Source organism: Balaenoptera acutorostrata, chromosome 9 (genome assembly GCF_949987535.1).
Source record: "Balaenoptera acutorostrata chromosome 9, mBalAcu1.1, whole genome shotgun sequence".
Taxonomy (NCBI): Eukaryota; Metazoa; Chordata; class Mammalia; order Artiodactyla; family Balaenopteridae; genus Balaenoptera; species Balaenoptera acutorostrata.
Window position 1 is genome coordinate 7,541,059 of NC_080072.1, and position 25,945 is coordinate 7,567,003.

The window sequence follows — 25,945 nt, forward strand, 5'->3', positions numbered from 1 at the left end:
GAGTCATAAAGTTGTTGTTGAAACAAGGCAGTCCTTCAGGTGAAACGTCCCCCTGAAGCCCTGGGTCCTTCGAGACTGGAGTTCCCCCGCACCTTTCCTCCCTGAGCGAAGAGGTTCCGCCAGAGCCCTGGGTTCCCCCAGCTTCGCAGGAAGGATTTTGTGGAACTGGTCGAGTCGCTGTCCTCCCAGAAGGAGGACGAGTCGTGGCTTCCAGCCCTGCACCCCCGCAGACAAGGGCCTGCGGAATACGTCCCTAGATGCAGTGGACGGAGCGCGGGCCGTGGAGCCAGAGAGGGTATGTCTGGCATCCTGCCACTGCCTTGTTACGGGGGTAGCAGCTCAGTTTCCCCTATTCCTAACATTGGGGTACATATTTCACAAGGGGGCTGTGAGGATTAAATGCACGTACAGTGCTGCACAGTGCCTCTAGCGCAGTGTTTCTCAAGGCCTGGTCCTCTGACGTGCATCAGTATTGCCTTCAGAATTACTTGAGGTGCGTTGCAAAGACTCTGGGCTCCCCTCAGACCTAGCTTATTTTTTTTAAGTCAAGTAATTCTGGTGCACTTGAACTTGAGAACTCCTATTATACGCTGCTTAGAAGACACAGTTGGCACATCTTAAGTGACTGATGGGATGTGCTGACTGAGGGGTTAGGTGGAGATGTTGAGGATAATTATCAGGTTTCCGATTGGGACAAAGGTACAGCTGTTCACCCAGGTGAAGAGCTGAAGATAGGGAAAGACTTGCAGTTCAAACTGAGACACGCTGAGTTTGAATGGATGAAAAGGAGAAAAAGACTGTGTCAATGTGGTCCTTGAAATATCACTTATGATGGGCTGGGGGGCCAGGGATGGAATGGAAACCACTTTATTCTTTGGCAGGGGTCCTGCCAGCCAAACACAGCCCACCACCTGTTTTCATATGGCCTGTAAGCTTTTTTATTTTTCATTTTTGAATGGTTGAAAAAAAATGGCATTTCATGATGTGAAAATCATATGAAATTCATATTTCAGTGTCCGTGGGAACACGTCCATGCCCATGCATTTACATATTATCTATGCCTACTTTTTTTAAATTTGTTTATTTTTGGCTGCCTTGGGTCTTCATTGCTGCGCGCGGGCTTTCTCTAGTTGCGGCGAGTGGGGGTACTCTTCATTGTGGTGCGCGGGCTTCTCATTGCGGTGGCTTCTCTTGTTGCGGAGCACGGGCTCTAGGCATGTGGGCTCCAGTAGTTGTGGCACGCAGGCTCCAGTAGTTGTGGCACGTGGGCTCAGTAGTTGTAGCTCGCGGGCTCTAGAGCGCACGCTCAGTAGTTGTGGCACACGGGTGTAGTTGCTCCGCGGCATGTGGGATCTTCCCAGACCAGGGCTCAAACACGTCCCCTGCATTGGCAGGCAGATTCTTAACCACTGCACCACCAGGGAAGCCCCCCTTTGCTTTTCTGAGCCCCAGTTCTTCATCTGCAGAATGTGCCCACACTACCTCCTGCGTGGAACTGTTGAGGACTTAGTGAGAAGATTCGCCCAAGAGCACAAAGTGTGTGGGCTGGGATGGTGAGGTACGCTGTCCCTCCCTCAACACGCTAGGGCCCCGCTGCTCTGTACCTTTAGCCCAGCCCCCCTCAACAATTCAGAGCTGCCGTGGCCACCCATGAAACACTCCTGTATTGGCTGGAAACAGCCTGTGCTCTAGAATCTTGTTCTCTACATCCTCCTGATTCTAGAATCCTACGGCTATTCCAGACTGTGCGCTTCAGAACCGGAGGGGTCGGCTGCTCCTCCTGGGCAGTGTCCGCTTGTTCAAGCTGTACCATCTGCCTTGAGTCTGTGCTGCCGCCAGGATGCGGTGGCGGGACCGCGTGGCCGTGCTCTTCTTCCCACAAGGCATGATTCTCACCATGGCTGCACTGATGCTCTTCTTCATACACCTGGCCGTCTTCGCCAGCGACGTGCACAACTTCTGTGTCACCCACCACTATGACCGCATGAGCTTCCGCTACACAGTTGTCCTGATGGTAGGCCAGGGCAGGGGCTCGAGGGCTGGTCAGGGGAGGCCCAGGGGCTGATGGAAACCCCCCTGCTGTGTCAGGGGGCCACTCTCCCACGGGATGGGGCCTACAGTTCTCCCAGGTGATCGGCATCTGCTGGGCTGCCGTGGGGTCACTCTACGCTGAGATGACACAGGACAAGTTTCGTCGATGCTTTTCACTGACCATCCTGAGTGAGTAGGGTGTATGCAAGGGGAGGGGGGAGCTCTGGAACCCTGAGATGCAGCAAGGAGGGGGCAGGGAAGGCTGATGGGGGCTCTCTCCTCTGCCCAGTGCTCAACGGAGCCATGTTCTTCAACCGCCTGTCCCTGGAGTTTCTGGCCATTCAGTACCGGGAAGAGAACCACTGAGGCCTGGGGCCCAGGCTGAGAAGGGGGAAGGAAAAGGCTGCTTCGGGTGTTTTAATAAAGTCTGTCATTTATTTCCACCTGTCAGCTCCTTTGGGGGAGGGAGAGGGAAAGCTGGAGACCCAGGAGGAGCAGGTCAAGACAAATGTTTAGTCTGCAGGAACCCCAGGCCTAGCCTGCAGCCACTCTGGTGGACTTGGCTTTGGGCCTGGGATCTTAGTGTCTCAGGCTTGAGGAAGAGGAGCAGAGACGGGCCCCCGGACCTCCTCCCCTACCCACCCTCAGGCCCCCCAGCTCCTAGGCTGGCCCAGCCATAAGCAAGGGCTCAGGAGGGACCCACACGGATGTGAGGGTTCATGAGCGGGTCCAGGTTGGGATCGCTGTCAGCCGCAGCCCGGCCCAGGCGAGACATGAGCACGAGGAGGGCCAGGAAGCCCAGCAGCCCCAGGAGCAGCAGCAGCCCTGCCCGCTGGAGCAGGGTCAGCGGCCGCTTACGAGACCCAGCCCGGCTCCTGGGGGGACGAGGGGGAAGTCAGGTCAGGCCTCCAGTCCCTGGCGGCCCCTGCAGCCGGGAGAGGAGCCCCAGCCATGACGCTCGTCTTCCGGCCCCAGCGCCACCATCCCTAAGCCTGGTTTCCTCAAGGGTGGTCATCCCTGCGCCTGCCCACTACCAGGCTGACTGTGCAGCTCAAACCAGCTGAGGCAACAACTGTGTTCTGAAACTGGAATGTGTTGGGCATAAGGAGAGTCACAAAGATCGGGGGGTGTCAGAGCAGGAAGGGGCCTCAAAGAGCCTGAGTCCGAATCTCATACGTAGCGCGCAAGGGAACACCCTGAGGGGGGCAGACCCAAGCCCAGGCTTCGGTGCACAGCCCCTATACCAGGTCCCATTATTACCCAGAACAAGCCCCTTTTGTCATGAAATCGTCCTGCCAGGGTCTCTGGCTCTCACTTCCCCTCCTCCCCCTTCCTGGCATCCTGCCCCACCTGACCCCATGTACCTGAGCAGCTGGGCCAGCCAGCCCAGGGCAGGCCGGCGACGGTACTTGTCATCGTCACAATCCCCATGGAGGCCTGGTGCCCGGTCGTCATCCCGCGTGTCATACACCTTCCTTGGGGCTGAGGCTGCAGGGGCAGAGCCACCGGCATCCACAGGCTCAGGAAAACGGGCCCATAGCGTGGTGGGGAGAGGGGAGGGCAGGAGATACCGGCGCTTCTCAGCCTAACAGAGCGTCTCGGAATTGTGGGGAGGTAACGTCTGTGATGGAGTGAGGAAGGGTCCCTGTGGGTGGGTGTCCAGACCCCCGAGCTCCCTCCACGCAAAGCACCCCACTCCCATTCTATCCTCCTCTGGCCTGGACAATTCCCCGGCTCACCGTGAGTCAAAGACTCGGGATTGCTCATGTGGATCACCGTGTGCTGCTCGGGTCGGCTCGGGGAAGCGGAGGGCCGGGAGACTTGGCTGTAGAAGGCTGGGGCAGCAGAAGCGCTGGCTATCTCCTCTTGTTTGGCGCTACCACTGGCTATGGGCAGGAAGAGAGCTGTCAGTAGAACAGGGAGGCAAGGGCCCAAATAGCAGGTGGAGACCACCACTTACCATTAAAGCTGGACCAGTCAGAGAAGTCGGAAGTGTTGAGGGGCTCAGGCTCTGGGCTCACCACCTCGTCAATCTGGAGGAAAGAACAGATGTCACCAGCCTGCCCAGTGCTGTCCCCACCCACCCACCTGGCCCAGGTGGGACCCAGGGGAGACAGGCTCTCACCAGAGGAAGACCCAGTCCTGCCCGGGCCCAGTTGACTGTGGCCAGCTTCTCTCTCAGTGCGGAGGCCACGGGGCTGGCCAGGTTGGTTGGAGGGAAGATGGGGCCACTGCAGCTGGGGCACTGGTAGCCAGCAGGTGCTGTGTTTTGGGGTAGCTGGGCAGCACGTTCATTGAGGCAGGCCCAGTGGAAGAGATCTGAGGGCCCATGAAGTAGTGGAGGAAAGATATGAAGAAGAAGACACTTAGGACCCCTAGCCCAGCAAGAGCCCCCAGCCTGCTGCAGAGATAACATGCACACATAAGTGTAAGCCCAGGGCCTTCTCCTGCCCATCCCCACCCCAAGTCCACTTCATCAGTATTCCCTAAGGCTTTGGCCTTCCTGGCCACCACTATCTGACTAAGTCAAGGCAGATGCTACCAAACTTCCCAGCCCACTAGGGGGTGGGGGTGGGTGGGGAGAAGATGCCACCAACCCTTTCCATGAGTCCTCTCTGGACTTGCACTCATCACAAGCTCATTGGGCTAACAGCTCATCAAGAACAGTTTCAGAAAAGGTTACTAGACATACACACAGGCACACGTATGGGTGTACACATCCATGGGCACAGATATACACGTGTTTATATACATGTAGTCAAACACAGGTGCCATCCCCTACATCCACACATATGGGCACACTAACTCTCACACATCTATACACTCACGTTTGCTAACACTCAAGCACCCTCACCCAGGAATTCTCCTGCAACCCCACAACACACCTGTGCTTATATGTTCACATACAACAGTTACCCATTCATTCACCCATAGTACTAATGAATACACTAACACTTATGTAAAGACACAATGCACGTTCAATTCATGCACATATAAACACACTCACAGTGAGAAACACATACATGGAGCGCACTCTTTTACACTAGTTCCTTCAAAAAGTGGAGCTAAGGCTCTTACACCAGAGTCAGGTCAAGGTCATGACACATGCCCCTGCTGACTTCTTTTAGCTGACCTTACTGTGAGGAATGCAGTTCTTCTCTGTTTAATCTTGGAATCAGAAATGGATCCTGAACGTCTGAAAGCCCCATGCTTTCAGCTCACTGCTGGTATGGCCAGCTACTGCTCACAGCTACAACCACACCCACAAGTTTGACTGGCTCTCGCTCAACCCTAGAGATTGGCAGGGAAGAAGCTAGGAGCTTTAATTTTTAGGGAAAAACACTAAGGCCTCGAAAGGGAAAATGACTTGCCTGAGCTCACACAGCAGGTAAGTAACCTAGCTGGACCAGAATCTGGGGCTCCAGCCTCCCAGGCTTGAGAGGTCACTGTCCTGCTGCTTGGGGAGTGCCTGGAAACTGGTCACGCTGGGCCTGTCCTGATCCCCCCATAAGGTGCCCAGGCCTCACCATAACAGACCAGGCGGGTCGTCTCCCGGGCGGCCAGGGGTATGTTGCAGAGGCGGCAATTGGGGTTGTAATCGCTATCTTGGAGCCACTGCAGGTAGGACTGGACGATGCACTGAAGTGGGAGAAAGAGGTCACAACTGGAGCAAGAACTCCACAGCCCATCTCCCCAAAGCCCAGATGCCTTTTTTTCTCTCATCACAGAGGAGATTGATCCTTCTGTTTGACCAATCAATAAACATTTATTGAGCACACACCGTGTGCCAGACTCTGACTTAAGCACCGGGGATACAACAGTGAACAAAATAAACTAAGTCCTTGTCCTTGTGGAGCTTCCATTCTAGGGCCAGGCCCTTCATGGATTTGGAGGAAGTCAATACTACCTGCCCAGCTAGTGCCCTGCTCAGCCGCTCCCCTGAACACCCACCTTGACGTGATTGGCTACCAGGCAGTGCTCGCAGACGTTGACCCGGTGTTCGAAGCAGAATAGGTTGGTCACCTTCCTCTTGGGGCACTTGCAAAGCCCCATAGTCGACCCTGAGGAAGGGGTCTGAGTTGGCAGGGAGCCAGGTTCTGGTGGCCGCCACAACGCACTCACCAGCCCAGTTGTTTCCACTCTTACCTGCCCTAGACACCTCTCGTACTCGCCCCAACCCCAAACTCCTGCCCACCGTCCCTCTCAATTCCGGCCACGCCCCCTGCATAAATCCCGCCTCCGGAGACCCCAGATTCCTCCCGCATCCCAACCCTGGCCAGGCCCCTCCATCAGTCTCTCCGACACCACCGGCCCCGCCCCCAGGGGCCCCTCCCGAGCCCCACCCCCTCCAAACCCCACCCCCACCTTCCCCACAGACCCCACTCTCTGTGTTACTAATCGGCTGCGGCACCCGTCCCCACGGGCGCGAGCGCCGGTCCGACGCGCGGAAGGTCACACAGCACTCAGCCGAGTTCTCCCTCAGCTCCCTCCAGCTCAGAACCCTCCGATTATCCCTCCACTGCCACGTCTCTTCCGGGTGCGGCGCGCGCTGATGACACTGCGCGCCTCTGGCCCCGCCCCTGCAGACGCTAGACGTGGAGGCGGGTGGAAAAGGGGTGACCAGAGCTCCGCGGCCCTCCCGCCTTACGTCACTTCCGCTTCCTCCCGGGTAAGGCGGGTAATTCGAACGTTTGCACTTCGCGTTGGCGCGAGCCCTGGCGGCGGCGGCGGCGGCGGCGGCGGCGGCAGTAGATATCGAGACCAAGGCTAGACATGTCTGAGAGGCGAACCCGGTCCGGAGGGGCCGCCCAGTGCTCCGGTGAGCGGAGGGCGCGCGGGAGAGATGGGGCTGAGCCGTTTGTGGGACGCAGTTCCGTGAGGAAGGCCCTCCCTCCACCGCCCTAGGAGGCTCGTCCCCCGCCCGAGAAGGCGCCCCCAAGGGGCCTGTTTGGGAACCTTCTCTCGCTCTCTTCAGCACCTGTTCTCTAGACTCTGGGGTCTAGAGTCCTCCCCTACCTGCTAAATTTTTCTCTTTCCAGGGCCCAGCGCCCCAACTCCCACTCAGTCTCTGCGGAGGTCCCAGCGGAAATCAGGCTCTGATCTCCCAAGCATCCTCCCGGAAATCTGGCCTAAGGTGAGCCCCGGGTTCCTCAGTTCCTCCTGCCCCGGAGGCCCCTGGGCTAATGTAGAGCTCAAGTTCACCCCTCTTCTCCAGGCACCCCAGGAGGCTCCAGTCAGAAAGCCCATCGTCTTGAAGAAGATCGTGGCCCACACTGTAGAGGTGAGGGCAGAGAGAGGGATTGTAGGTGGGGAGCCAGAATTGGGATCAACTAGTGTTGATGTGATCAACTAGTGTTGTCTCCACAGATCCCGTCTGTTCACTCGCCTCGAAGGAGCCCCCGGGTAAGTTCATTTTCATTTTCTTAGTTAAGGGGAATCCAGGACAGACAGTCTAGAGCTGGGGCGGAATATAATGGCTGCTCACGTCTGCCAAGGGAGCTATTTGCTGTATTTTGAAACAATTTGCCTTTGGACACCTACACGTATCACCAGTCTTGCTTACTTCCTGCACACTTGGTGCGTTTAGCTATTGATGCCCTGTATTCTCTACCATTTTCCTTTAAAAGTTGAGCTGTGTCTTAACTACTTTCTTCTTCCTCGTCTGTTGTTCTCAGTGTAGTATAATGTCCTTAACTGTTTTAGCAGAAGTTATTGTTAAGGATGTCTCATTAAAAGAAGATCTGTACCTGAAGGTATAATGAATGAGAAATACTAACTGCCTTTGAGTGGCTCACGGGGCTTACAGTCAAGTGGGGAGAAAGACAAATAAGTAATAACACAGTGTGCTGAGGACCGCAATAAAGAAAGTACTAGATGCTGTAAAGGCACCTAACCCAGACCAGGTAGCTCAGGGAATGTTTCACAGAAGAAGTGTTTAAACTGAGTCTTTGAAGACAAGTTAGGAGCGTTCTAGGCAAAGGAAGCTGTGTTTGCAGATGCCTGGAGTCCACAAGGAAAAGCATGAGGTTTGGGGAACAGCAGCTTTGGTGTGTCTGCCCCAGACATTGTCAGGGGAGGGAGTGTGCCAAGCCAGAGCAGATCCTGATGAGGCATGAGGGTGAGCTTCGACTTCATCCTTTGTTCTGTGGGCAGCTTTGGAGAGTCTTAAGGTAGTGACTGAGGCAGGCTTGGGTGTTTTAGAAAGATCTCTTTAGGGTCTGGGTGGAGAATGGATTGCAGAAAGCCTTCTGGGGACCCCCAGACCAGGTGGGCGGGCATGAAAGGAATCCCGAAGTGAGATGGTGGGAGCCTGAAGTTAGGTAAGGGCAGAGTGCGCCTCCTTCCCCTGGCTCACCGCGTGACCACCCGTCACACAGGACTCAGCTCAAAGGATACTTCCTCCCCGAAGCCTTCCTGATGTATTCCTCCATAGGCTTTATGAATAGCCGAGAGTATTTTGTTTGCATGTTTGTTGTCTTAGGGGCAGGGACTTCTGTCTCCCCTGTGGTGGCCACTCTTTCTTGTTGGTTGAATGATAGATTCATGAGATATTGAACAAAGAATGCGCAAGGACTTCGATGACTGCTCGGCTGTAGGGATTGAAGAAGAAGTCGTCTGGGTGACTCCCATTTTGTTCAGCATCCCTTTTACTAAGACTCATGGGGCAGATTCCCCAGAATCTGTAGCCAGGAAATGTCTCTCTTGGTAATCAATATAATTCTATTAAACCACAAGGGTCCCTAAATTTGTCTTGTTTCTCACCTTGTCTTGGCTGTCACAAAGCTCAGTGTCAAGTTTTGTGGAACTTAATTCAGTGATTATTTATGGAACACCGGCTCCACGCAGGGCTCTGCTGCAGGTGTTGGGCACAGGCAAGGTCGACCAGACAGATGAAGACGCTCACACGTGACGCGCACATTCTAGTTGGCGTCACAGTCACCCAGCGAACAGCCACAATCAGATAGTGAGGCTCACTGTGCGGGAAAGAGGTCATTGTGACAGAAGGTGACTAGCAGAGGTCAGGAGGGGCTGGTCTCCCTGAGGAGGCAGCATTTCAGCTGAGATTGGAACTATGAGAAGCCAGTGTGTGAACCTCTTAATACACATGTCAGATTAAGTGCTTTCCTGTTCAGAACCTTGCCATGGCTCCCTGGGTCTCGGAGCAAGGGTCTCCATGGGTCTCCCCTTACAGTGGCCTGCAAAATGCCGTGTAACACCCCCATTACCTCTTGAACCCCATGCTCAGTTCCTCGCCTCACTCCCTCTCACTTCAGCCACACTAGCCCTGTTGTTCCTTGACCCTGACTGGCACACTTTCACCTCAGGACTTTTGCACCTTCTGTTCTCTCTGCCTAGAACATTTCTCCTCCAGATGACTTACTCCCTCATCTCCTTCAAGTCATAGCTCAAATGCTGCCTCAGTGAGGCCTACACTGACCTACACCTACTTAAAATTCCAAACCCCTCCCCCACCCAGTATGCTCAATCCTGTTGTTTTTTTCCAAAGTGCTTAGCATGCGACATGATTCTCCCTATCCTCTATTTTCCCACCAGAGTGGAAGCACTGTGGAGACGGGGGTCTTCTTTGTTTTCTTCCCTGCTGTACTGCCGGTGCCTGGCAGGTGACCAATAAGGACGTATTGACTGGATGGACATTTTAGGTCCTGTGGGTCTTTCCTTCTGCCCTAAATCTCCTTGGGCCTTTTTTGAAGTAAGTAACACAGCCAAGTAACAGGGAGGCGTTCTCTCTCCTGTCCTGGTACAGATCGCTGTTTTTTTGGAGAAAGAAAACAACCCTCCTAGCAAGGAGCCTACTCGGGAGGACCTCTTCCAGACATGCAGTGTCCCTGTCACCTCCGCCTCCACTCCTGTGCTGTGCTCCCTGAATGTTGAGTCCGACTCCGGGGAAGGAGACCTGGACGCCAGAGACTTGGAAATGTCAAAGAAAGTCAGGCGATCCTACAGCCGCCTGGAGACTCTTGGCTCTGCCTCCACCTCCACCCCAGGCCGCCGGTCCTGCTTTGGCTTTGAGGGGCTGCTGGCAACAGAAGACTTGGCTGGAGTCTCACCTGTGGTGGGTTCAAAGTTAACTGAGGTCCCCAGGGTCCCTGTGAAGCCCTGGGCCCCAGACACAACTCTCCCTGGAATCTCTCCCCCGGCCGTGAAAGAGAAACGAAAGAAGAGGAAGGTGCCGGAGATCTTGGTGAGTGAGGGGCAGGGGACCTTCCTCTGCTATCACGCCAGACACACGGGGAGACGCACTGGGACACGTGCAGGGCCGGGGCTCGGCCCTGGCTGTCACGGGAGAAAGGCGGCGCCTGCAGGGTATGGGTGGAAATGCTCCAGCCAACGTGCCCGCTTCTCCACTCACCTGCCCCCATTTCTCTTCCCCCAGAAATCGGAGCTGGATGAGTGGGCCGCGGCCATGAATGCTGAGTTTGAAGCTGCTGAGCAGTTTGATCTCCTGGTTGAATGAGATGAAGTGGGGGTGTCCCTGGCCAGACTCCCCTTTTCCCCCTGTACATAGTCCCCTCTCCCTGTGGAGAAGACACTTGGGGTCCCCTCCCCTGGTCTCGTTAACGTGTGCACGCGCTGTTGCTGCACATGAGGCCTGTCCTCTGAGGGCTGGCACAGCGGCAGCAGCCGTTTCAGCTTGAGGAAACGGGGCCCGCCTGGCCCAGGCCCGCACTGGTGTCCTGTCTGTAGTCAGTCACCTACCATCCTTTCCCCACTACGTCCCAGAGTATCCCAGCCGGTTTCCAGTCGGGCCTCAGACTAGGGAGTAGGAATCACTGGCCCAGCCAGAAGAGGTTAAAGGGCTGGGGGCTGGGGGTGAGAGAGAGCGCCTCTCCTCTTGTGGGGAAACGTGGCCGCTCTGCAGCAGCCCCAGCAGAGACGGATGCCGAGGGCCACAGCCAGCCTCGGGCTTTCTCTACTGAGTTGCCTCTGCTGGGGCTTGGTTCCCAGCCATGAGCACATCTAGGTAACGAGGCTTGGGTCTCCTCTTAGATTCTGTAGATGGTCTGGGAGGACTGTCGCCATGGACTGGAGACAATTCTATCTGTGAGGAAGAAGCAGAATATTCAGCCTATAGTCTTAAGTTTTGAAGGAGGGAGGGAAGCCTTGGTTGGGTCTCAGACCGTAAATGTCTGCTGCACAGAAGCTGTGTTTTATAGTTCCATGTGCTGTTGCTGAGATGTTCGGTTAAATGCAGGCTGACGGAGCAGTGGCTGCTTGGGGAGAGAAGGTGTCCCCAGACCCCCCAGAACCTGAGGCTCAGGGCATCTGGACTGATAACTGCAGAGGGCAGGAAGGGGCCCATGGCAGGAGGCGCCCCCTCTTATCACTCATACCTGTTTTATACAAAACAAAGTGTACAGCGTCTACTTAGCTCTAGAAGAAGAACTTAGGAGTTGAATGGTCCTGGTGACGTTAGCATTTCGTAAAGTTCTAGGAAGCTTTTCTCACGTGCCAGAAAGGGGCCAGGGTTGATAGCAGTTTTAACTTTCAGCTTCCTTAGTGTCCTCTCACAGGAGGACACTGCCTGAGGTAGGTGCTAGGAGTTGAACTAGGGGGAGGGTGGGGTCATCTCATTGTCTGGGGATCCCCACTCCCCTAGCCCCTGTTTCTCTTTTCTCAATATTGTTAAAAGGTGAGCTTTCAAAGGCTGCCCAATCACAACTTCCGCCATAGCCCAGGCCTTTGTGCCTTTTGATGTTTACAGGTTCATGGAAGTAGGGGATAAGAGGAGTGTGGAGAGGCTAGTGGATAGCAGAGAATATCAGGGAAGATGAGCGCTTGCTTGGTTAGGGTCCTGAAATGGCACAGGCCTGGTGGGTGCTAGTTAAACTCTTTGCAAGGCCTAGGAGTCCTGAAGAGTCTCGTCCTCGCTGGCTGGCGGGACAACTGGGAAATGTCTTAGTCCTGCAGAATCGGGAGTAGCCAAATGATGCTGAGTTGATGTCATGACTGCAAACTTCTCTCTGTCCCTGAAAAACTAAGAATGGAGTTTAAGGAAAAACTGGGGTTTGTTTTTTAAAGAAAACAACAATTAAAGAGTTTCTGCCTGTTCATAGACTGTTTCTTTTGTTGGGTCAAAGGCAGAGCTGAAGGTGTGGCGCCCAGGAAGCCGTGCCTTCTTTGGGCTGTGTCACCAGGGTTGTCCCTTTGTATGGGGGGCCGCCAGCCTGGCCTCCAGTAGCCTGTGGCAGATCACTCCCACCCCCACCCCACCCCCAGGTCTGTTTTTTCTGTCCAGTCACTCACCCACTCCTCTAAAAAGGGGAGCCCCGTACCCTCCTGTCCCAGGAGGAAAGAAGTCGGTCTGGGGTGAGGCTGCTAAGAGCTTCGCTTAGTGCCTGGGAACCAACCCTCCAGCCCACCACGAGTCCGGCTCTTATTCCCCGCCCCCTCTCCCTGACAGACTCCCGTGAAGGAGCCAGTTCCTCACACACTGGCCCAACCGGGGTGCTCTACAGCAGTGGGTGCGGAACCCCCTGGGGAGCTAGTCAAAGGTGCGATTCCCAGGAATTACCGCACTCGGCCAGAGGAGGCCCAGGGACATATGTGCACCTTGATGCAGGTGTCACAACCACTGTCCTTCCCCTCATCCTTCCTACGCTTGTCCTTGCCTCCTAGTCCTTAGAACAAATTAAAGCCTTTAAATTCTTTAATTCTCCCTAAACCTCCCCACTTCTACCTCCTTCCCTTACCCAGAGGAGAGCAGGCTTCTCTTTTCAAGGCCAAGCTTCGCATTTTGGCTTTTGATCCAATTCCCTCATCTCTGAGACCTTGTTCCTCTTTCTCCTACAAGTCTTAAACAGGCTTATGTTCATTTTATTGTTAAAAACAACCACCCTAATCCTAACCAAAAAGTTTTGTCCAGCATCTGTTTTCAGCTACTATTATGCCTTTCAAGGTTAAGCTCCTTGAAAAATGTTCAAAAGTTGCTTTCTGCTTCTGTTTCATGTACTTTGGGTGCCCTCATCACTCCATTTACTGCTTGGGCAGAAGTAACCAGTGACCCCCTAATGCCCAGTGCTAAAGACTCGGGCCTCTGTAGCCTTGGCGGAGAACACCTTCTTGGGGCCATGGCATTGCTGGCCCCTCTTTCTTGGATTCCCCTGAAATATCAGGACACCCAGGTCCAGTCCTGGACCCTCTTTCCAATCTGCTTGCTCTCTCTGGGCCGCCTCCTTGCTCAAGACTTGCTAGTCTATCTCCAAACCATACCTCTCTCCTGGGCTTCAAACTGGAATCTAGAACTGTCTTCTAAAACTATCTCAAAAGATGTTAAAAAAAAAAAAAATTGTATCTCAACTCAGAAGTCATCGCAAATTCAGCTCATCCACCAGCTTGCCTTTTCCTGTGCTCCCCCTGATGTTAGCAACACCACCAGCTGACCTGAGTCGCACAAGCCAGGAAACTGGGGGGCCTCTGCAGCTCTACCCTCTCCTTTACCCTATCCCATCAGCCCCACTCTCAACATCCCTCCATCCCCATGGCCACTGGACAGTTGCTCTGGCCTAGTGGGTCTTCTTCCCTTTACTCTCACCTCTCCAAACTGTCCACACTGCGGCCAGAATGAGTTTTCTAGGAGACAAAAATATGATGCTGTTTCTCCCCTACTTAAAACCCTTTGATACAATTCATTTCTGGGTACGATACCCAAAAGAATTGAAAGCAGGGTCTTAAGATATTTGTACACCCATGTTCATAGCAGCATTATTTACAATTGCCAAAAGGTGGAAATAACACAAATATCCATCAATGGATGAATGGATAAACAAAATGCAATATAGAGGTACAATAGAATATTCAGCCTTCAAAAGGAATGATGTTCTGCCACGTGCTACAACATGGATGAACCTTGAAAACATGCTAAGTGAAATGAGACACAAAAGGCCAAATATTGTATGACTCCATTTATATGAGATACCTAAAACAGTCAAATTCATAAAGACAGAAGTAGGATGGTAGGTGCCAGGGACTGGGGCAGGGGGGAATGGGGAGTTCTTGTTTAACAGGGACAGAGTTTCACTTTGGGAAGATGAAAAAGTTCTGGAGGTGGATGATGGTGATGGTTGCACAGCAATGCGAGTGTGCTTAATGCTACTGAGCTGTACACTTAAAATGCTTAAAATAGTAAATTTTATGTACTTTGCTGCAATAAATTTAAAAAAAAAAAACAACCCTTTGGTGACTTCGCATTGTCCATGCAGTCATGTAATGGATGGTTATTGGGTTTTGGCTGCCCAGTCTCAACCTCTACAAATGCGCTGACTGCAAGACGCCACTTCCCTCCATGGGCATGAAGAGGCCAGACACTTGCTCCCCCTGATCCCAGCAACCAGGACATAGGCATCTCACCTGAGCTCAGCCAATCAGATTTTTCATGAGGACCTGGAACGAGGACCAGGAAGACAGGGAAGGATAATTGCGGATTCAGCGAGGTGGTGGCCTCATGTGTCCAGCGGCAGCCCTGGGCCTCCGCCGTCCAGTGTGGAGATGGCAGAACACTACAGTTGGCTCCTGTGGCAGGGTCCTCACGTGGTCCTGGCAGCCAGCATCCCATACTTCCTGCCCTTTGAGTCTGTTCTATGAGTTCCGCGACTCCCTAGTATCCTTCCAATAAAGTCCTTTTTTGCTCAAATTAACCAATGTTGTTTTCTCTTGTTTGCAACCCAGAGCCCTGTTGCTCCAGACTGCTTGGCAGGGCTCATGAGGACTCCAGAGTGAGGCTGGTGGCCACGTCTCCAGTCTAAGGCCCACAGAACCAGTGCAGACCCTGAGCTGCTGTAAGGTCCTCGCCTCCCAGCCTTTGCTCAGACTGCTGTCTGCCTCACCTACTCTTCCCAATCCTGTCTCACCTGCTGAGTCCTGACTTGATTAGGTTTGGCTTTGGCTCAAGCGTCACTTCTGCTCAGTCTTTCCTACCTGCCTGTCCCTTCTGCAGTGACAGCATGATGGGTAACAGCACAGATTCCAGAGTTCAATGGAGTTTGGATCCTGGCGCTGCCAGTTTCTAGATGTGAGACCCCAGGCAATTTAATTAATTTCTCTGTGCCTCAGTTTCCTTATCTGTAAAATGGGAACAATAATAGTACAGGTTTCCCCGCTATCTGAAAGTAGAGCATTCCTGTGAACCTTTTGTAAGCCGAAATGGCGTAAGCAAAGACGCAATTTACATTAGGTCACAACAGCTTGCTATCGGATACACAAAATAAATCGAGGTTAAAGCACAGATGTTCACAATGCTGAGATGTCAAGTGCAGTTCCCGGTGGAAGAGCTTGGCGGGGCCGCTCTGGCTGCTCAGGGTGTGAGCTGCCTCTGTACCGGCACGCTGCAAAACTGATGCTGGATGCCATTTTCGCTTTTTTCCTAAAAATGAAAATTGTCTTCAGATTTCTTTCGATTAGCAAAAACAGGTGCTAATGTTAGGTCTTTTGTAAAAGTGACTGGCATAAAGTGAACTTTGGAAAAGTGGGGGATACCTGTCCCCACCTCATGGGGTTTCGGTGAGAGAGGGAACGATACAGGTAAAGTGCTTAGTACGTGATACGTGCTCAGTGGACAATAGTTGTTTTCAGGGAGACCTGACCACTCTCTCCTTTCTAACTCCCAGACCTCTCTCACAGCTCCTGTAAGCTCGAGTCTGTCTGTTGGGCACACACATTTACACGGTAGTCTTAGCTCCGAGGGTGGAGGCAGAATTGTATTTGTCTCTGTCCCCCCAGCATCCGGGCGCGTCATGGATGAATAGGGATGGTGGTTTCCCTCCAGCCTGGTCCACAGCAGCTCACACCCTCCTGTAGGAGCTGGGGGCTGAGAGCTTCTGGGTGCCCTGGAGGAGAGAGAGGTGCAGGTGGAGTCAGGAGCAGTGGCCCCTGGGTGGCCTGCGCTCAGGTATGGGGCCTCTGCCTCCCCCAGCATGAATCCTGGCTCCAGCCCCAGGGCTCACACTGACCCCCACGGCCCTGGGAGTGGGCTGCACCCTCCCTCTTCCACAGGACAGCTCCCTACCCGGCCCATGGCCCTCGCCTCCTCAGCCTGAGTCCTGAGCCTCTGCAACCGCCAACCTTCAGGTGAGGCCTTGGCCCAAGGCCCGGGTGGTCCTCCCAACATATGGGCTTCAAGCAGGCTGCCTTCCCCTCACGTATTTCCATCTCCTGGCTGGCAAGTTGTCAAACTCTCTGGCAGCCATCTGGTTGAGACTCGGGTAGCCCTGGGTCTGAACCCTGGCTTTGAGTCTTCTGAGATTATAGGCAAGTCACTTAGCTTCTTCAAGCCTCACTTTTCTCTTATGAAACGTGGGGCTAATTTTCTTTTTCTTTCGTTTTGGCTGCATTGGGTCTTCCTTGTGGTGTGCGGGCTTCTCATTGCGGTGGCTTCTCTTGTTGCAGAGCACGGGCCCTAGGCGCGTGGGCTTCAGTAGTTGTGGCGCATGGGCTCAGTAGCTGTGGCTCGCGTACTCTAGAACGCAGGCTCAGTAGTTGTGGCGCATGGGCTTAGTTGCTCCGCGGCATGTGGGATCTTCCTGGACAAGGAATCAAACCCATGTCCCCTGCATTGACAGGCGGATTCTTAACTGCTACGCCACCAGGGAAGTCCCAAGTGGGGCTAATTCTACCTCTGTTACAGAATTGCTCTGGGGATTGTTTTCCAGGTTGATGGTCACATGCGTAGCACCTGGTAGAGTGTAATAACTGACTGCTAGTATTCTTTTTTTTTTTTTAAGGATTTTTTTCTTATTTATTTATTTATTTATTTATTTATTTATTTATTTATTTTTGGCTGTGTTGGGTCTTCGGTTCGTGCGAGGGCTTTCTCCAGTTGCGGCAAGCGGGGGCCACTCTTCATCGCGGTGCGGGGACCGCTCTTCATCGCGGTGCGCGGGCCTTTCTCTATCGCGGCCCCTCCCGTCGCGGGGCACAGGCTCCAGACGCGCAGGCTCAGCAATTGTGGCTCACGGGCCCAGCTGCTCCGTGGCATGTGGGATCTTCCCAGACCAGGGCTCGAACCCGTGTCCCCTGCATTAGCAGGCAGATTCTCAACCACTGCGCCACCAGGGAAGCCCTGCTAGTATTCTTGTACTCAGTCCATGACTGACTCCTTAAAGGAGGAAATTCCTTTTTGTATCCTCCCCACATTCAGAGCAGGGCCTTGAACAAAATCAGGGCTCTGTAAATATTTGTGGAGTTGAATACCCATTTTACAGGCTAGGAAACTGAGCCTGAGTGTCTGGGGCTGCCCCACCTTTGAATGGCAGAGCAGGACTTGAACCCGGGTTTATGGATTTTCAGCTCCGAGCTGTCTTCTCTCTAAATCTGAATTAAGCACCTGTCTGAGCTTGGCCAGTGGGACCCTGAGGGGGCACCAAGGGAACCCCAGGCATTCTCTGGGGAAGAGCTCCACGGACTGCGGGGAGAGAGCTTGCGTACAGTCAGCTGGTAGACAGCCAGGCTGAAGGCCGGTGGGGGCACAGAGGGAAGTCAAAGAACTAGTGACCCTCGACTCCCTATCTTATTACAACTTCCTGTGTCTCTAATTGTTCAGATACACACCTAGATCTCCAGTCATCCACCTCTCCAATCCTTCCTGGTTACTAACTGGTAACCAGGAAGCTGTTCATGCCTCCCAGTTTCCTCTGATGGGTACCAACAGGTGGGCATGGTGTTAGAGTTGCCAGATGTAACAAATAAAAATATACAGGATGCCTGGTTAAATTTGAATGTCAGATAAACGATGAATTTTTGTTTAGCATAAGCATGTCCCAAATCCGATAAACAAGGAGTAATTTTGCAGTACAAGTGCATGCCATGCGATGTTTGGGACACGATCATACTAGAACAAATCTCACTGTTTATATGGCGCTCAGATTTAACCAGGCATCCTGTATTTTATTTGGCAACCCTGTGTGGTGCATTGGTACGTAGCACGTACAGACCATGCTCGCCATCCCTGGTACTAACACAGTGTAGACACTTGTCATGGGCAGCAGTTGTGCGTGCCCCTCTCCTTCACCCCCGGGGCCCTGGGCTTCCGCCCCCAGGGTCTCCTCCTCCCATCCATCCTCTCAGCTACGGCCCAAACAACCCACACAGACAAACACTCAAAGGCCTCCCATGCCTCCTTGTCACCTGGGGGGCCACAGCCCAGGCCTGCTTACCCCGGGAGTTAGTGGGAGCACCCCACGCCTGGACGCACCATGCCTGTTGGAACCGTCCTGCCCAAACCATTCCCTCTTCTGACTTGCCCTTCTTCCTTCTCCGGCCAAGATACCGACTCGACTCCTAGATCAAGCAGATCAAAGACTCCCTCGGTGGAGCCTTTCTAGTGCTCCTAAGCCAAGTGGCTCCCTCCTCTCTTGGTCAAGGTTTTCTGTACAGGCCTCTGGATGGCACATGTCCTTGCCCTGTGGTCACCTAGGAGCCTGGGCCACCCCTTCATCCCTGGGGGCTTCTCCTGGGCAGAACTGGGTCACAATCATTTATCAGTGTGTTCTCAGGGCCCAGCCCGAGTCTTGTCCCACAGACAGTGGTTGGTCCACCAGTGTTTACTGGGGACCATTAACTTCAGAGTGGATTGTATTCTATCATGTTCATAAGTCATCGTTTACTTACCTTTTCTTACATTTGGGCCCTTTAGGCAGGTTCCAGTTTTTCTTCATGGTGTAAATCGGCTACCGTGGACCTCCATGTGAATTATTTTTATTTCCTTTGGAGTTGTTTCTTTAGGCCTAGTTTCCAAAGCAAAGTTACCAGGGCAAGGGTCTGGCTAGTTTTGTAGATCTTGTACGTTGCCGGCATCCCTCTGGGAAAGATCAAACCCGGTGGCAGAGCTCCCTGCTTCTAAGAATCGGTCTACCCTGAGGCACAGCGAGTCCCCAGGGTAACAGGCCCTCTGCGGGCACTGCCAGCCAATGAGATTCTGTTTACATCACATGCACAGGACTGTGGTATTTCAGGCGCCATCTGGAAAGGTTCGATGTAATGCAGAGAGCACATGGCATAGAATTCCTGCCACAACCCACAGGACTTTCCGAAGCCCAGGTGGAGCTCAGTGTAAAGAAAGACGCGTCTGAGGTCACTATTTGTTCTCCAATTGGATTGTCCTTCACCTTTTGGCCAGCAAGTGTACAAGATTCTGAAAAACTGGAGAGCGAAAAATGGTGACGATTCCATTTGTTGACTTACGGCTTTCTGTGACTTGGGGAGAAGCTGCTATTTCAAGCCTGCTTGGTGGGACATCTTACACCACCTCGTGGAGACAGAAGCATCCTCAGGCTCAGCCCAGCTCTGGCTCCACCACGGATCTAAGGGGGTCCCGGGGGAGGGGCCATCTTTGCTCAGCAGAGAAAAGAGTGGACCAGGTTCAGATTGCCAAGGCAGGAGGGAATGGGAGGGGGGGAACAGTGTGGGTGAGAGCACGGTGGTGGGGACATTTGGGGTGGTGTTGGGAAGGGAAGCTCCTGGCCAAGTCTGAGCAAAGGCTTGTTCAAGGATGGTGGAATAGTAGGTGGGTTACAAACAAGGGTGTCCATAGTTCAGGGTCTTGAATGCCACACTATTTGCTTCTCAATGCCCAACTGATAGATGATTTCTGCAGCAAAAATGGGAGGGAGTCCCCACTTTCCTACAAGCTTCTATAGGATCCCTTTAAATAGTGCCATTCTATCCCCCACCCCCTACCCTGACACCTTGCATTTGCAGAAATTCATTTTACAAAATACTGTTAACATGTAGCTTTAGTAGGGTTGCCAGATAAGACACAGGACACCCCAGGGAATTCGCTGGTGGTCCAGTGGTTAGGACTGGACGCTTTCACTGCCAAGGGCCTGGGTTCAGTCCCTGGTCAGGGAAATAAGATCCCACAAGCTACACGGTGTGACAAAAAAAAAAAAAAAGAAAAGAAAACACAACACAGGACACCCCAGTGAAATTTTAATTTCAGATGGAAAACAAACACTTTTTAAAGTATAAGTATGGTCTGTGCAATGTTTGGGATATACTTATGCTTAAAAAATATGACTCACTATTTATTCTGAAATTCACATTTCGCTGGGTGTCCTATTTTTACTTGCTAAATCTGGCAACCCAAACTTTGAAGGATCTGGTTTACTGGACAGAGCTGGTGGTGGAGGTTCTCGAGGCTGGAGGCCGCCCCAAGAAAACCAGGGGAGGCTGGAAAGGGGAGGCCAGCGGGATGGTGGACATGGCTCACCAACCAAGTTTCCGTCTCCCTCAGTCTCCCGGGGGTGGACAAAGAGCCCACTCCGAGCCCGAGGAGAAGCCGCTGCCGCAGCCTGCTGGGGAGCAGAAACCAGAAGACCCTCAGGTCTCCAGGGAGCAGGGCCCAGAGGTGACAGGACCTCCCAAGGCAGAGGGCAGGGGTGGCAGGAGGGCTAGAGAAATTTTTCTCCTGCCTGGATGGAGATCTGAACACCCAGCCATTCACTCCACCGTCTTGCTGTTGGGTGTGGGAGGACCCCGGTTCTTGGGCTGCCAGCCTCATGCCACTTCAGTCACCAGGGCACCCTCTCTGCCAAAGCCACCTTCTTCAGATTCTTCAGAGCAGAAGCTGGGCCTGCAACAGGAAGCCACCGTCACGTTCCTGTTTACGCTCCTGAGCACAACAGAGCCCACCAAAGACCCTGCAGAGTGAGGCCATGTGAACGTGCGTGAGGCTGCAGAGGGGAGGCGGGCAAAGTGTACTGCTCCCCCGCCATCAGCATTCAGACCTGGGCTGGGACTCAGCCCGGGGCGGGGTTCAGGGGGTGTGGCCCAGACAGGACTGAAGACGCCTGGGCCTCGGGCTTGGTTCCCCTCTCTGCCCACCCCACTCTCCCCAGCCTCCAGATTCTGGTCCAACCCTCATTATGCACCCACCCAGGGACTTGGAGATCCAGGAGTGCCAGTTCCTGGATAAGGAAGACTGGGGCCCCCAGCGGACCTCCAAGGAAATGAGCTGTTTGCAGAATGTTTGCATGAGGTGAGCCGGGCAGAGGCAGGTGGGGACAGGAGGGTGACAGGGCCTTCCCCAGTGGAGGTCAGGGCCTGGAGCTTGACAGCTGTGGGTTGGCACCTTCACTTGGCCCTCTTCCTTCCCTTGCCTTCTCTCTGTTCTACTCTGGGTGACCCCCTTGCTGGCCAATAGGTCCCTTCCCTCCCAAGCATCAGTGTCCTTGTATGTGAGCAGGACCTGCCCCACGGGAGTGGGGGCCACAGGTCTTTCCCATCAATGTGCCTACATGCCTGGTTAGTGGGCAGTCTATGAAGCTACCTATAAGGGACGGCCATCTCTCTTTTTTGTTTTAATAGGTATTGGTTGGTTTTTTTAAAATTAATTAATTAATTTATTTATGGCTGTGTTGGGTCTTCGTTGCTGCACGCGGGCTTTCTCTAGTTGCGGCGAGCGGGGGCTACTCTTCGTTGCAGAGCACAGGCTCTAGGCGCGTGGGCTTCAGTAGTTGCAGCACATGGGCTCAGTAGTTGTGGCTCGTGGGCTCTAGAGCGCAGGCTCAGTAGTTGTGGCGCACGGACTTAGTTGCTCCACAGCATGTGGGATTTTCCCGGACCAGGGATCGAACCCATGTCCCCTGCATTGGCAGGCGGGTTCTTAACGACTGGACCACCAGGGAAGTCCCAGGACCACCATCTTTAGTTGTCCAAGGACTTGAGGGGTAGTTTGGTCTGTGGAGAAGGGGGGTGGGGGGGTCTGTTCTCTGGATGTCTGGCTCTGGAGCTTAGGTCTGCAGAGTCCCATGGCCGCTTGCCTGTCAGTGGCAATGCCGGGGTCCGATCTCCACCTGGAGACAGAGGTCTTGGAGTGGGGGGAGTGTGACAGTCCTTTCCCCAGGGCTGCATGTGGCTCCCAGAGCCATGTATCTGAGTGGTCAGCGCTTTTATTCGTACGCAGCTGACCCGGGCGCTCAGGCAGGGCTAGTTCCACACAGAGCCCTGCCACTGCCCCCACTGCAGCCCAGAGGGATGGGCGGCTAGCCCGACGCTGCCTTAGAGGATTTGCAGCCTAGCAAACGCGATGAAGCAGCCTGGTTTTCCCTCGCTAAAGAAGAGGAAAAGCACAATTCGTCTTTGTCTGAGTCCCCTGCTGCAAGTCACATGGGGAGAACAATTCCCTCCCTGCCTGTAGCTTTGCCAGAGTGAGACGGGGCTCCTGGTGAAACCCTGGGCTCCTGGCTGTGCCAGATCACGCAGCTCATGCAAGAGCTGTGTTTTGTGGGTGTGGAGCATTGCCGAGGACAAGAGTCTGGGGCCTGACGGGGGTCTCGCTTCCAACCCTAGGCTTCGGGAGTCTCTGAGCACTGTCCAGGCAGACAACCTGGCGCTGGGGGAGAAGCTGCAAGACCTGGTGAGACCTCAGCCCGGGACCCCCTTCCTTTGCTGTGCCTCCTCCCTGCCTCCCAGCCCAGCTCCCGTGCGGGCACGTGGCAGGCAGTCCTGCCTGGGGTCAGCTACCCACCTCTGGCCCCCGCAACCCTTCGTTCCAGCCCAGCTCCTTGTATGAGAGCCTGAAGGAGGAAGCAAAGGCCATCCTGAAGGGAGAGAAGGCCATCCTGGAGGAAGGGAAGGCCGTCCAGGAGGGAGCCCAGGCCCCCCAAGATGGGGCACTGTTCCAGGTACCCAGGCCTCCACCCACTCGTGGGTGGGGAGAGAGGACACATTTGCCCAGCATTGCTCACCCGGCTCCCCTTGCCTGCAGCAAACCGGCTCCCAGAAGGCAGAACTGGTCATCCTGCAGCCTGACCCTGCCCATGACAATGGAAACCAATGGTCAGCCCTAACCAGGCCCAAGGCTTGAGATAGGACATCTCCTTGGGAAACCATTCTGGCCGCTCCTCTCCAAGTCCCAGCAGTAAACGTTTCCGCAGCTGATCCATGGCTCCCCTGCCAGTCTGTGGGCCCTGGGAATCAGGTGGAGCAGGAGGCCACCGGCTCCCAGCTTGGGCCCTAGGCGGTCCTCTGACATCCACCACCTCCCTCAGCCCTGAGCTGCCCCCCGCCCCCAGGAGGCTCCAGGTCTGGCTCTTATCAGCCTCAAGATCAATGCCCCTGTGATAAGCCCTGGGGTGGGACTGGAAGGGGGCCACACCCTCTCCTGGGGAGGACAGAAGCCCCAGGTCTAACTCCAAAGGGCAGAAGACTAGGGAGGGGTGGGAAGAGCCACTTTCCACACTGTGGCCTTGGATAAGTCTCTTCCTCCTTGTCAGTCAAGTCATGGGGGAGGGGGTAGTGAGAGCTTCCCAAGGGCTCAACACGCAACATGCTTCAGGCCTGGAGGTGCTTCTGGAATTTGAATTCCCGCTCCCACCTGCAGCCAGGGCCTCCTGGGGCCTCCCTTGAGACCTGCTTCCCTTCACCAATGGGGATCTCCCTGTCCTGGGTCATAGATCCCACCCCCACCCCATCCATAGGCCTGAGTATCCAGCTGTGGTCACTGTGCCCTGCCCTGTTAAATCCCACAGCCCCTGTGCTATGCAGGCTCCCACCCATGGCTGGCTCAGCAATCCTGTCGAGGCTTGTTCTGACGGGGTCTGTTTCCCAGGAGTTCGGTGCCCACCTTTTGTACCCCTTGTGGTTGCCCTGGACACTCCTTAAATATCAGACAGCTGTACGAATGTCCAGGGTGGAGGAACTGAGCTCGTTTGGGTAAGTTTTTCATCCATTCTACAAGTACTTGTTGAGTGCCTCCTACGTGCCAGGCACTGCTCTTGGCTCTGGAGATTCAGCGATGAATAAAACAAAGATCCAGGCCCCAGTAGAACTTACATTCTAGGAGGGGAGATAAGGAATAATTAATGTCAGATAGTGATAGGTGCAATGGAGAAAAATGAAGCAGGAGACGGAGAGGAAGCCTGAGGGAGGCGAAGGAACACAATTTAGAGAAAGTGGCACTCGTGCAGAAGTGACATTTGAGCCGAGATATGGAGGACCTGAGGGAGGGGCCACAGTGGAATTTACAGTCAGGAGATCGCTTGGGAAATGGGTGTAGCTAGAGAAGCGGTCCAAGGACGTTTGATCAGCTGTGACCAGCGCTGCTGCCGGGTCAAGTAAGAAGAGAGGACAGAACTGACCACTGGATCCAGCAACATGGAGCAAAGTGGACGTTTTCAAGAGTAATTTTAGTGGAGTAAAGCCTGAATGGAGCGGCCTCAAGAAAGAACGGGAGGGCTTCCCTGGTGGCACAGTGGTTAAGAATCCGCCTGCCAATGCAGGGGACACAGGTTCAAGCCCTGGTCCGGGAAGATCCCACATGCCGCGGAGCAACTAAGCCCGTGCGTCACAACTACTGAGCCTGCACTCTAGAGCCCGCGTGCCACAACTACTGAAGCCTGTGCATCTAGAGCCCGTGCTCCGCAACAAGAGAAGCCACCGCAGTAAGAAGCCCGTGCACCACAACAAAGAGCAGCCCCCGCTCGCCGCAACTAGAGGAAGCCCGCGCGCAGCAATGAAGACCCAACGCAGCCAAAAATAAATTAATTAATAGATAAATTAAAAAAAAAAAAAAGAACAGGAGGAGAGGATCTGGAGACCAGCATGGTCCACTCTTCCGAGGAGTTTTATCATAAAAGGGGACAGAAAAATGGGACGGTTCCTAGAGGAGCGAGTGGAATTGAGATTTTTTTAAAAGATGGTGTTAAACACCATAAACAGGTGCTTTAGGTGGATGGAAGTGACCCACTAAAGGCAGGGAGACTTGTGGGGCCACATCCTTGAGCAGCGAGGGGGTGGACTCTGCACAGGGGAGAGGCTGCCTCGGACAGGCGTGTGGATCACACATCACAGTGACGTTCCCTCTGATTTTCTCAGTGAAGTAGGAAGCACGGTCATCAGCGGAGCGTGAGGGTGGAGGAGAATGTGTTGGAGGCTTCAGAAGAGAGGAGGGGATGTGCAACCGCCATCTAGAAGTGCGGGAGGGAGCGTGGACCGGGGAAGGACGGTAGGACTGCCGGGCAGTACTGAGGGCCTGTTCGAGGTCTAGGATTGTAAACTTAAAGCGAGATGAGTGAGGTCATCTGACTCCACAGGCATATTCAGGGTCAAGGGTGCAGGTGCAGAGTAGGTGGAGGGGCAGATGTAACCAGGTCGGGGGTTTTCCAGTGAATGTGACCAAAACAGAGAGGGTCAAGGGGGTGGAGAGGGTTTGCAAGGGACTCAGGCTGGGCAAGGAGGGAGGAAAGCACACGTGGGAGGTGAGGGAGAGTGGAAAGGAGCTAGCACCAAAGGACTGGCTGTCTGGAGGGGTGGAAGAACTCTCCAAGTCCGAGTGATGGAGGGAGCGAGGTGGGAAGACAAAAAGGAAATCAAATGCGTTAGCTCCCTGAGGGGATTTCCATCAACACTCACAGTCCAAAATGTTCAGGGAGGGGCCATACGATCTTCCCAGCCAAGAAGGGGACAAAAGATTGATCGAGTTATTGTCTGGTGCCTACAGCAGCATAGACATCAGCTGATTCCAACAGCCTGAGCCAGAGTTCTCCGGTGTCACCCACTCAGATGTCACACGCTCTTGTCCAGATGTCATGTCTGTGGCTTCACATGTTCCTTCCAGGAGAGGGTGGGGCAGGACCATGGAGCTGCTGCCTCATGGTGTCATCACCATGTCTGTTCCTCAGCTTATCAGCTGAGCTTGGTGTCTGGCTGGCTGCCTGGTGGTGGATGTCCTCCTGTGCCCTCGTAAGGAATGTGTGTGCTCCCCACAATGATGGCCTTCTGATAAGATTATACCCTGGGTGCTGATAATCAGCTCTGCAAGGACTGTGGCTTTCTGGTGCACCTTCCTGAAGTCCCTGATCACAGTATACCCTACCCCTAGTCCTGCCACGCTAACATGCTAACCCTCCCAACCAGCACAAGGGGACGTGGGTACGGTGGTTCAGGTGAATGGGGCTGC

At 54.1% G+C, this 25,945-nt stretch overlaps 3 protein-coding genes across 8 annotated transcripts; 2 read left to right on the forward strand and 1 right to left on the reverse strand.

The window, feature by feature from the left end:
• Nucleotides 1-6: 6 nt before the first annotated feature.
• Nucleotides 7-2,472, forward strand: TMEM262 (transmembrane protein 262). 2 transcript variants are annotated; one of them, XM_007174274.2, is made up of 4 exons: nt 7-295; nt 882-928; nt 2,089-2,220; nt 2,321-2,472. In XM_007174274.2, the coding sequence occupies exons 1-4, from the start codon at nt 258-260 to the stop codon at nt 2,395-2,397; spliced, it is 294 nt and encodes a 97-aa protein (XP_007174336.1). In that variant the 5' UTR covers nt 7-257; the 3' UTR covers nt 2,398-2,472. The 2 variants fall into 2 exon arrangements, with proteins under 2 accessions (XP_007174336.1, XP_007174334.2); XM_007174272.3 differs by lacking the exons at nt 7-295; nt 882-928 and adding an exon at nt 1,841-2,014 and having other exon boundaries at nt 2,121-2,220.
• On the reverse strand, nt 942-6,585 carry ZFPL1 (zinc finger protein like 1). 5 transcript variants are annotated; one of them, XM_057552872.1, is made up of 8 exons: nt 6,178-6,331; nt 5,983-6,092; nt 5,559-5,670; nt 4,157-4,350; nt 3,992-4,064; nt 3,771-3,917; nt 3,396-3,519; nt 942-1,382 (listed from the first exon to the last, which is right to left on the reverse strand). In XM_057552872.1, the coding sequence occupies exons 1-8, from the start codon at nt 6,257-6,259 to the stop codon at nt 1,370-1,372; spliced, it is 855 nt and encodes a 284-aa protein (XP_057408855.1). In that variant the 5' UTR covers nt 6,260-6,331; the 3' UTR covers nt 942-1,369. The 5 variants fall into 5 exon arrangements, with proteins under 5 accessions (XP_057408855.1, XP_057408856.1, XP_057408854.1 ...); XM_057552873.1 differs by lacking the exon at nt 942-1,382 and adding an exon at nt 2,008-2,169; XM_057552871.1 differs by lacking the exon at nt 942-1,382 and adding an exon at nt 2,280-2,412.
• A 116-nt stretch (nt 6,586-6,701) lies between these two features.
• Nucleotides 6,702-12,104, forward strand: CDCA5 (cell division cycle associated 5). Its single transcript, XM_007174275.2, has 6 exons — nt 6,702-6,850; nt 7,071-7,165; nt 7,247-7,312; nt 7,399-7,434; nt 9,797-10,234; nt 10,427-12,104. Exons 1-6 carry the CDS (start codon nt 6,805-6,807, stop codon nt 10,505-10,507), a joined length of 762 nt encoding a protein of 253 aa, XP_007174337.1. The 5' UTR covers nt 6,702-6,804; the 3' UTR covers nt 10,508-12,104.
• The last annotated feature ends 13,841 nt before the right edge of the window (nt 12,105-25,945 follow it).

Coding starts and splice junctions, on each gene's coding strand:
- TMEM262 (XM_007174272.3), top strand. CDS start 1,841: ATGCGGTGGCGGGACCGCGTGGCCGTGCTCTTCTTCCCACAAGGCATG. Junction 2,015..2,120: donor GCTACACAGTTGTCCTGATG/GTAGGCCAGGGC, acceptor TGGGGCCTACAG/TTCTCCCAGGTGATCGGCAT. Junction 2,221..2,320: donor CTTTTCACTGACCATCCTGA/GTGAGTAGGGTG, acceptor TCCTCTGCCCAG/TGCTCAACGGAGCCATGTTC.
- ZFPL1 (XM_007174267.3), bottom strand. CDS start 6,259: ATGCAGGGGGCGTGGCCGGAATTGAGAGGGACGGTGGGCAGGAGTTTG. Junction 4,351..5,558: donor GACCCGCCTGGTCTGTTATG/GTGAGGCCTGGG, acceptor ATGGGCCCTCAG/ATCTCTTCCACTGGGCCTGC. Junction 4,065..4,156: donor CAGGACTGGGTCTTCCTCTG/GTGAGAGCCTGT, acceptor TCTTTCCTCCAG/ATTGACGAGGTGGTGAGCCC.
- CDCA5 (XM_007174275.2), top strand. CDS start 6,805: ATGTCTGAGAGGCGAACCCGGTCCGGAGGGGCCGCCCAGTGCTCCG. Junction 7,166..7,246: donor TCCCGGAAATCTGGCCTAAG/GTGAGCCCCGGG, acceptor CCTCTTCTCCAG/GCACCCCAGGAGGCTCCAGT. Junction 7,435..9,796: donor CGCCTCGAAGGAGCCCCCGG/GTAAGTTCATTT, acceptor GTCCTGGTACAG/ATCGCTGTTTTTTTGGAGAA.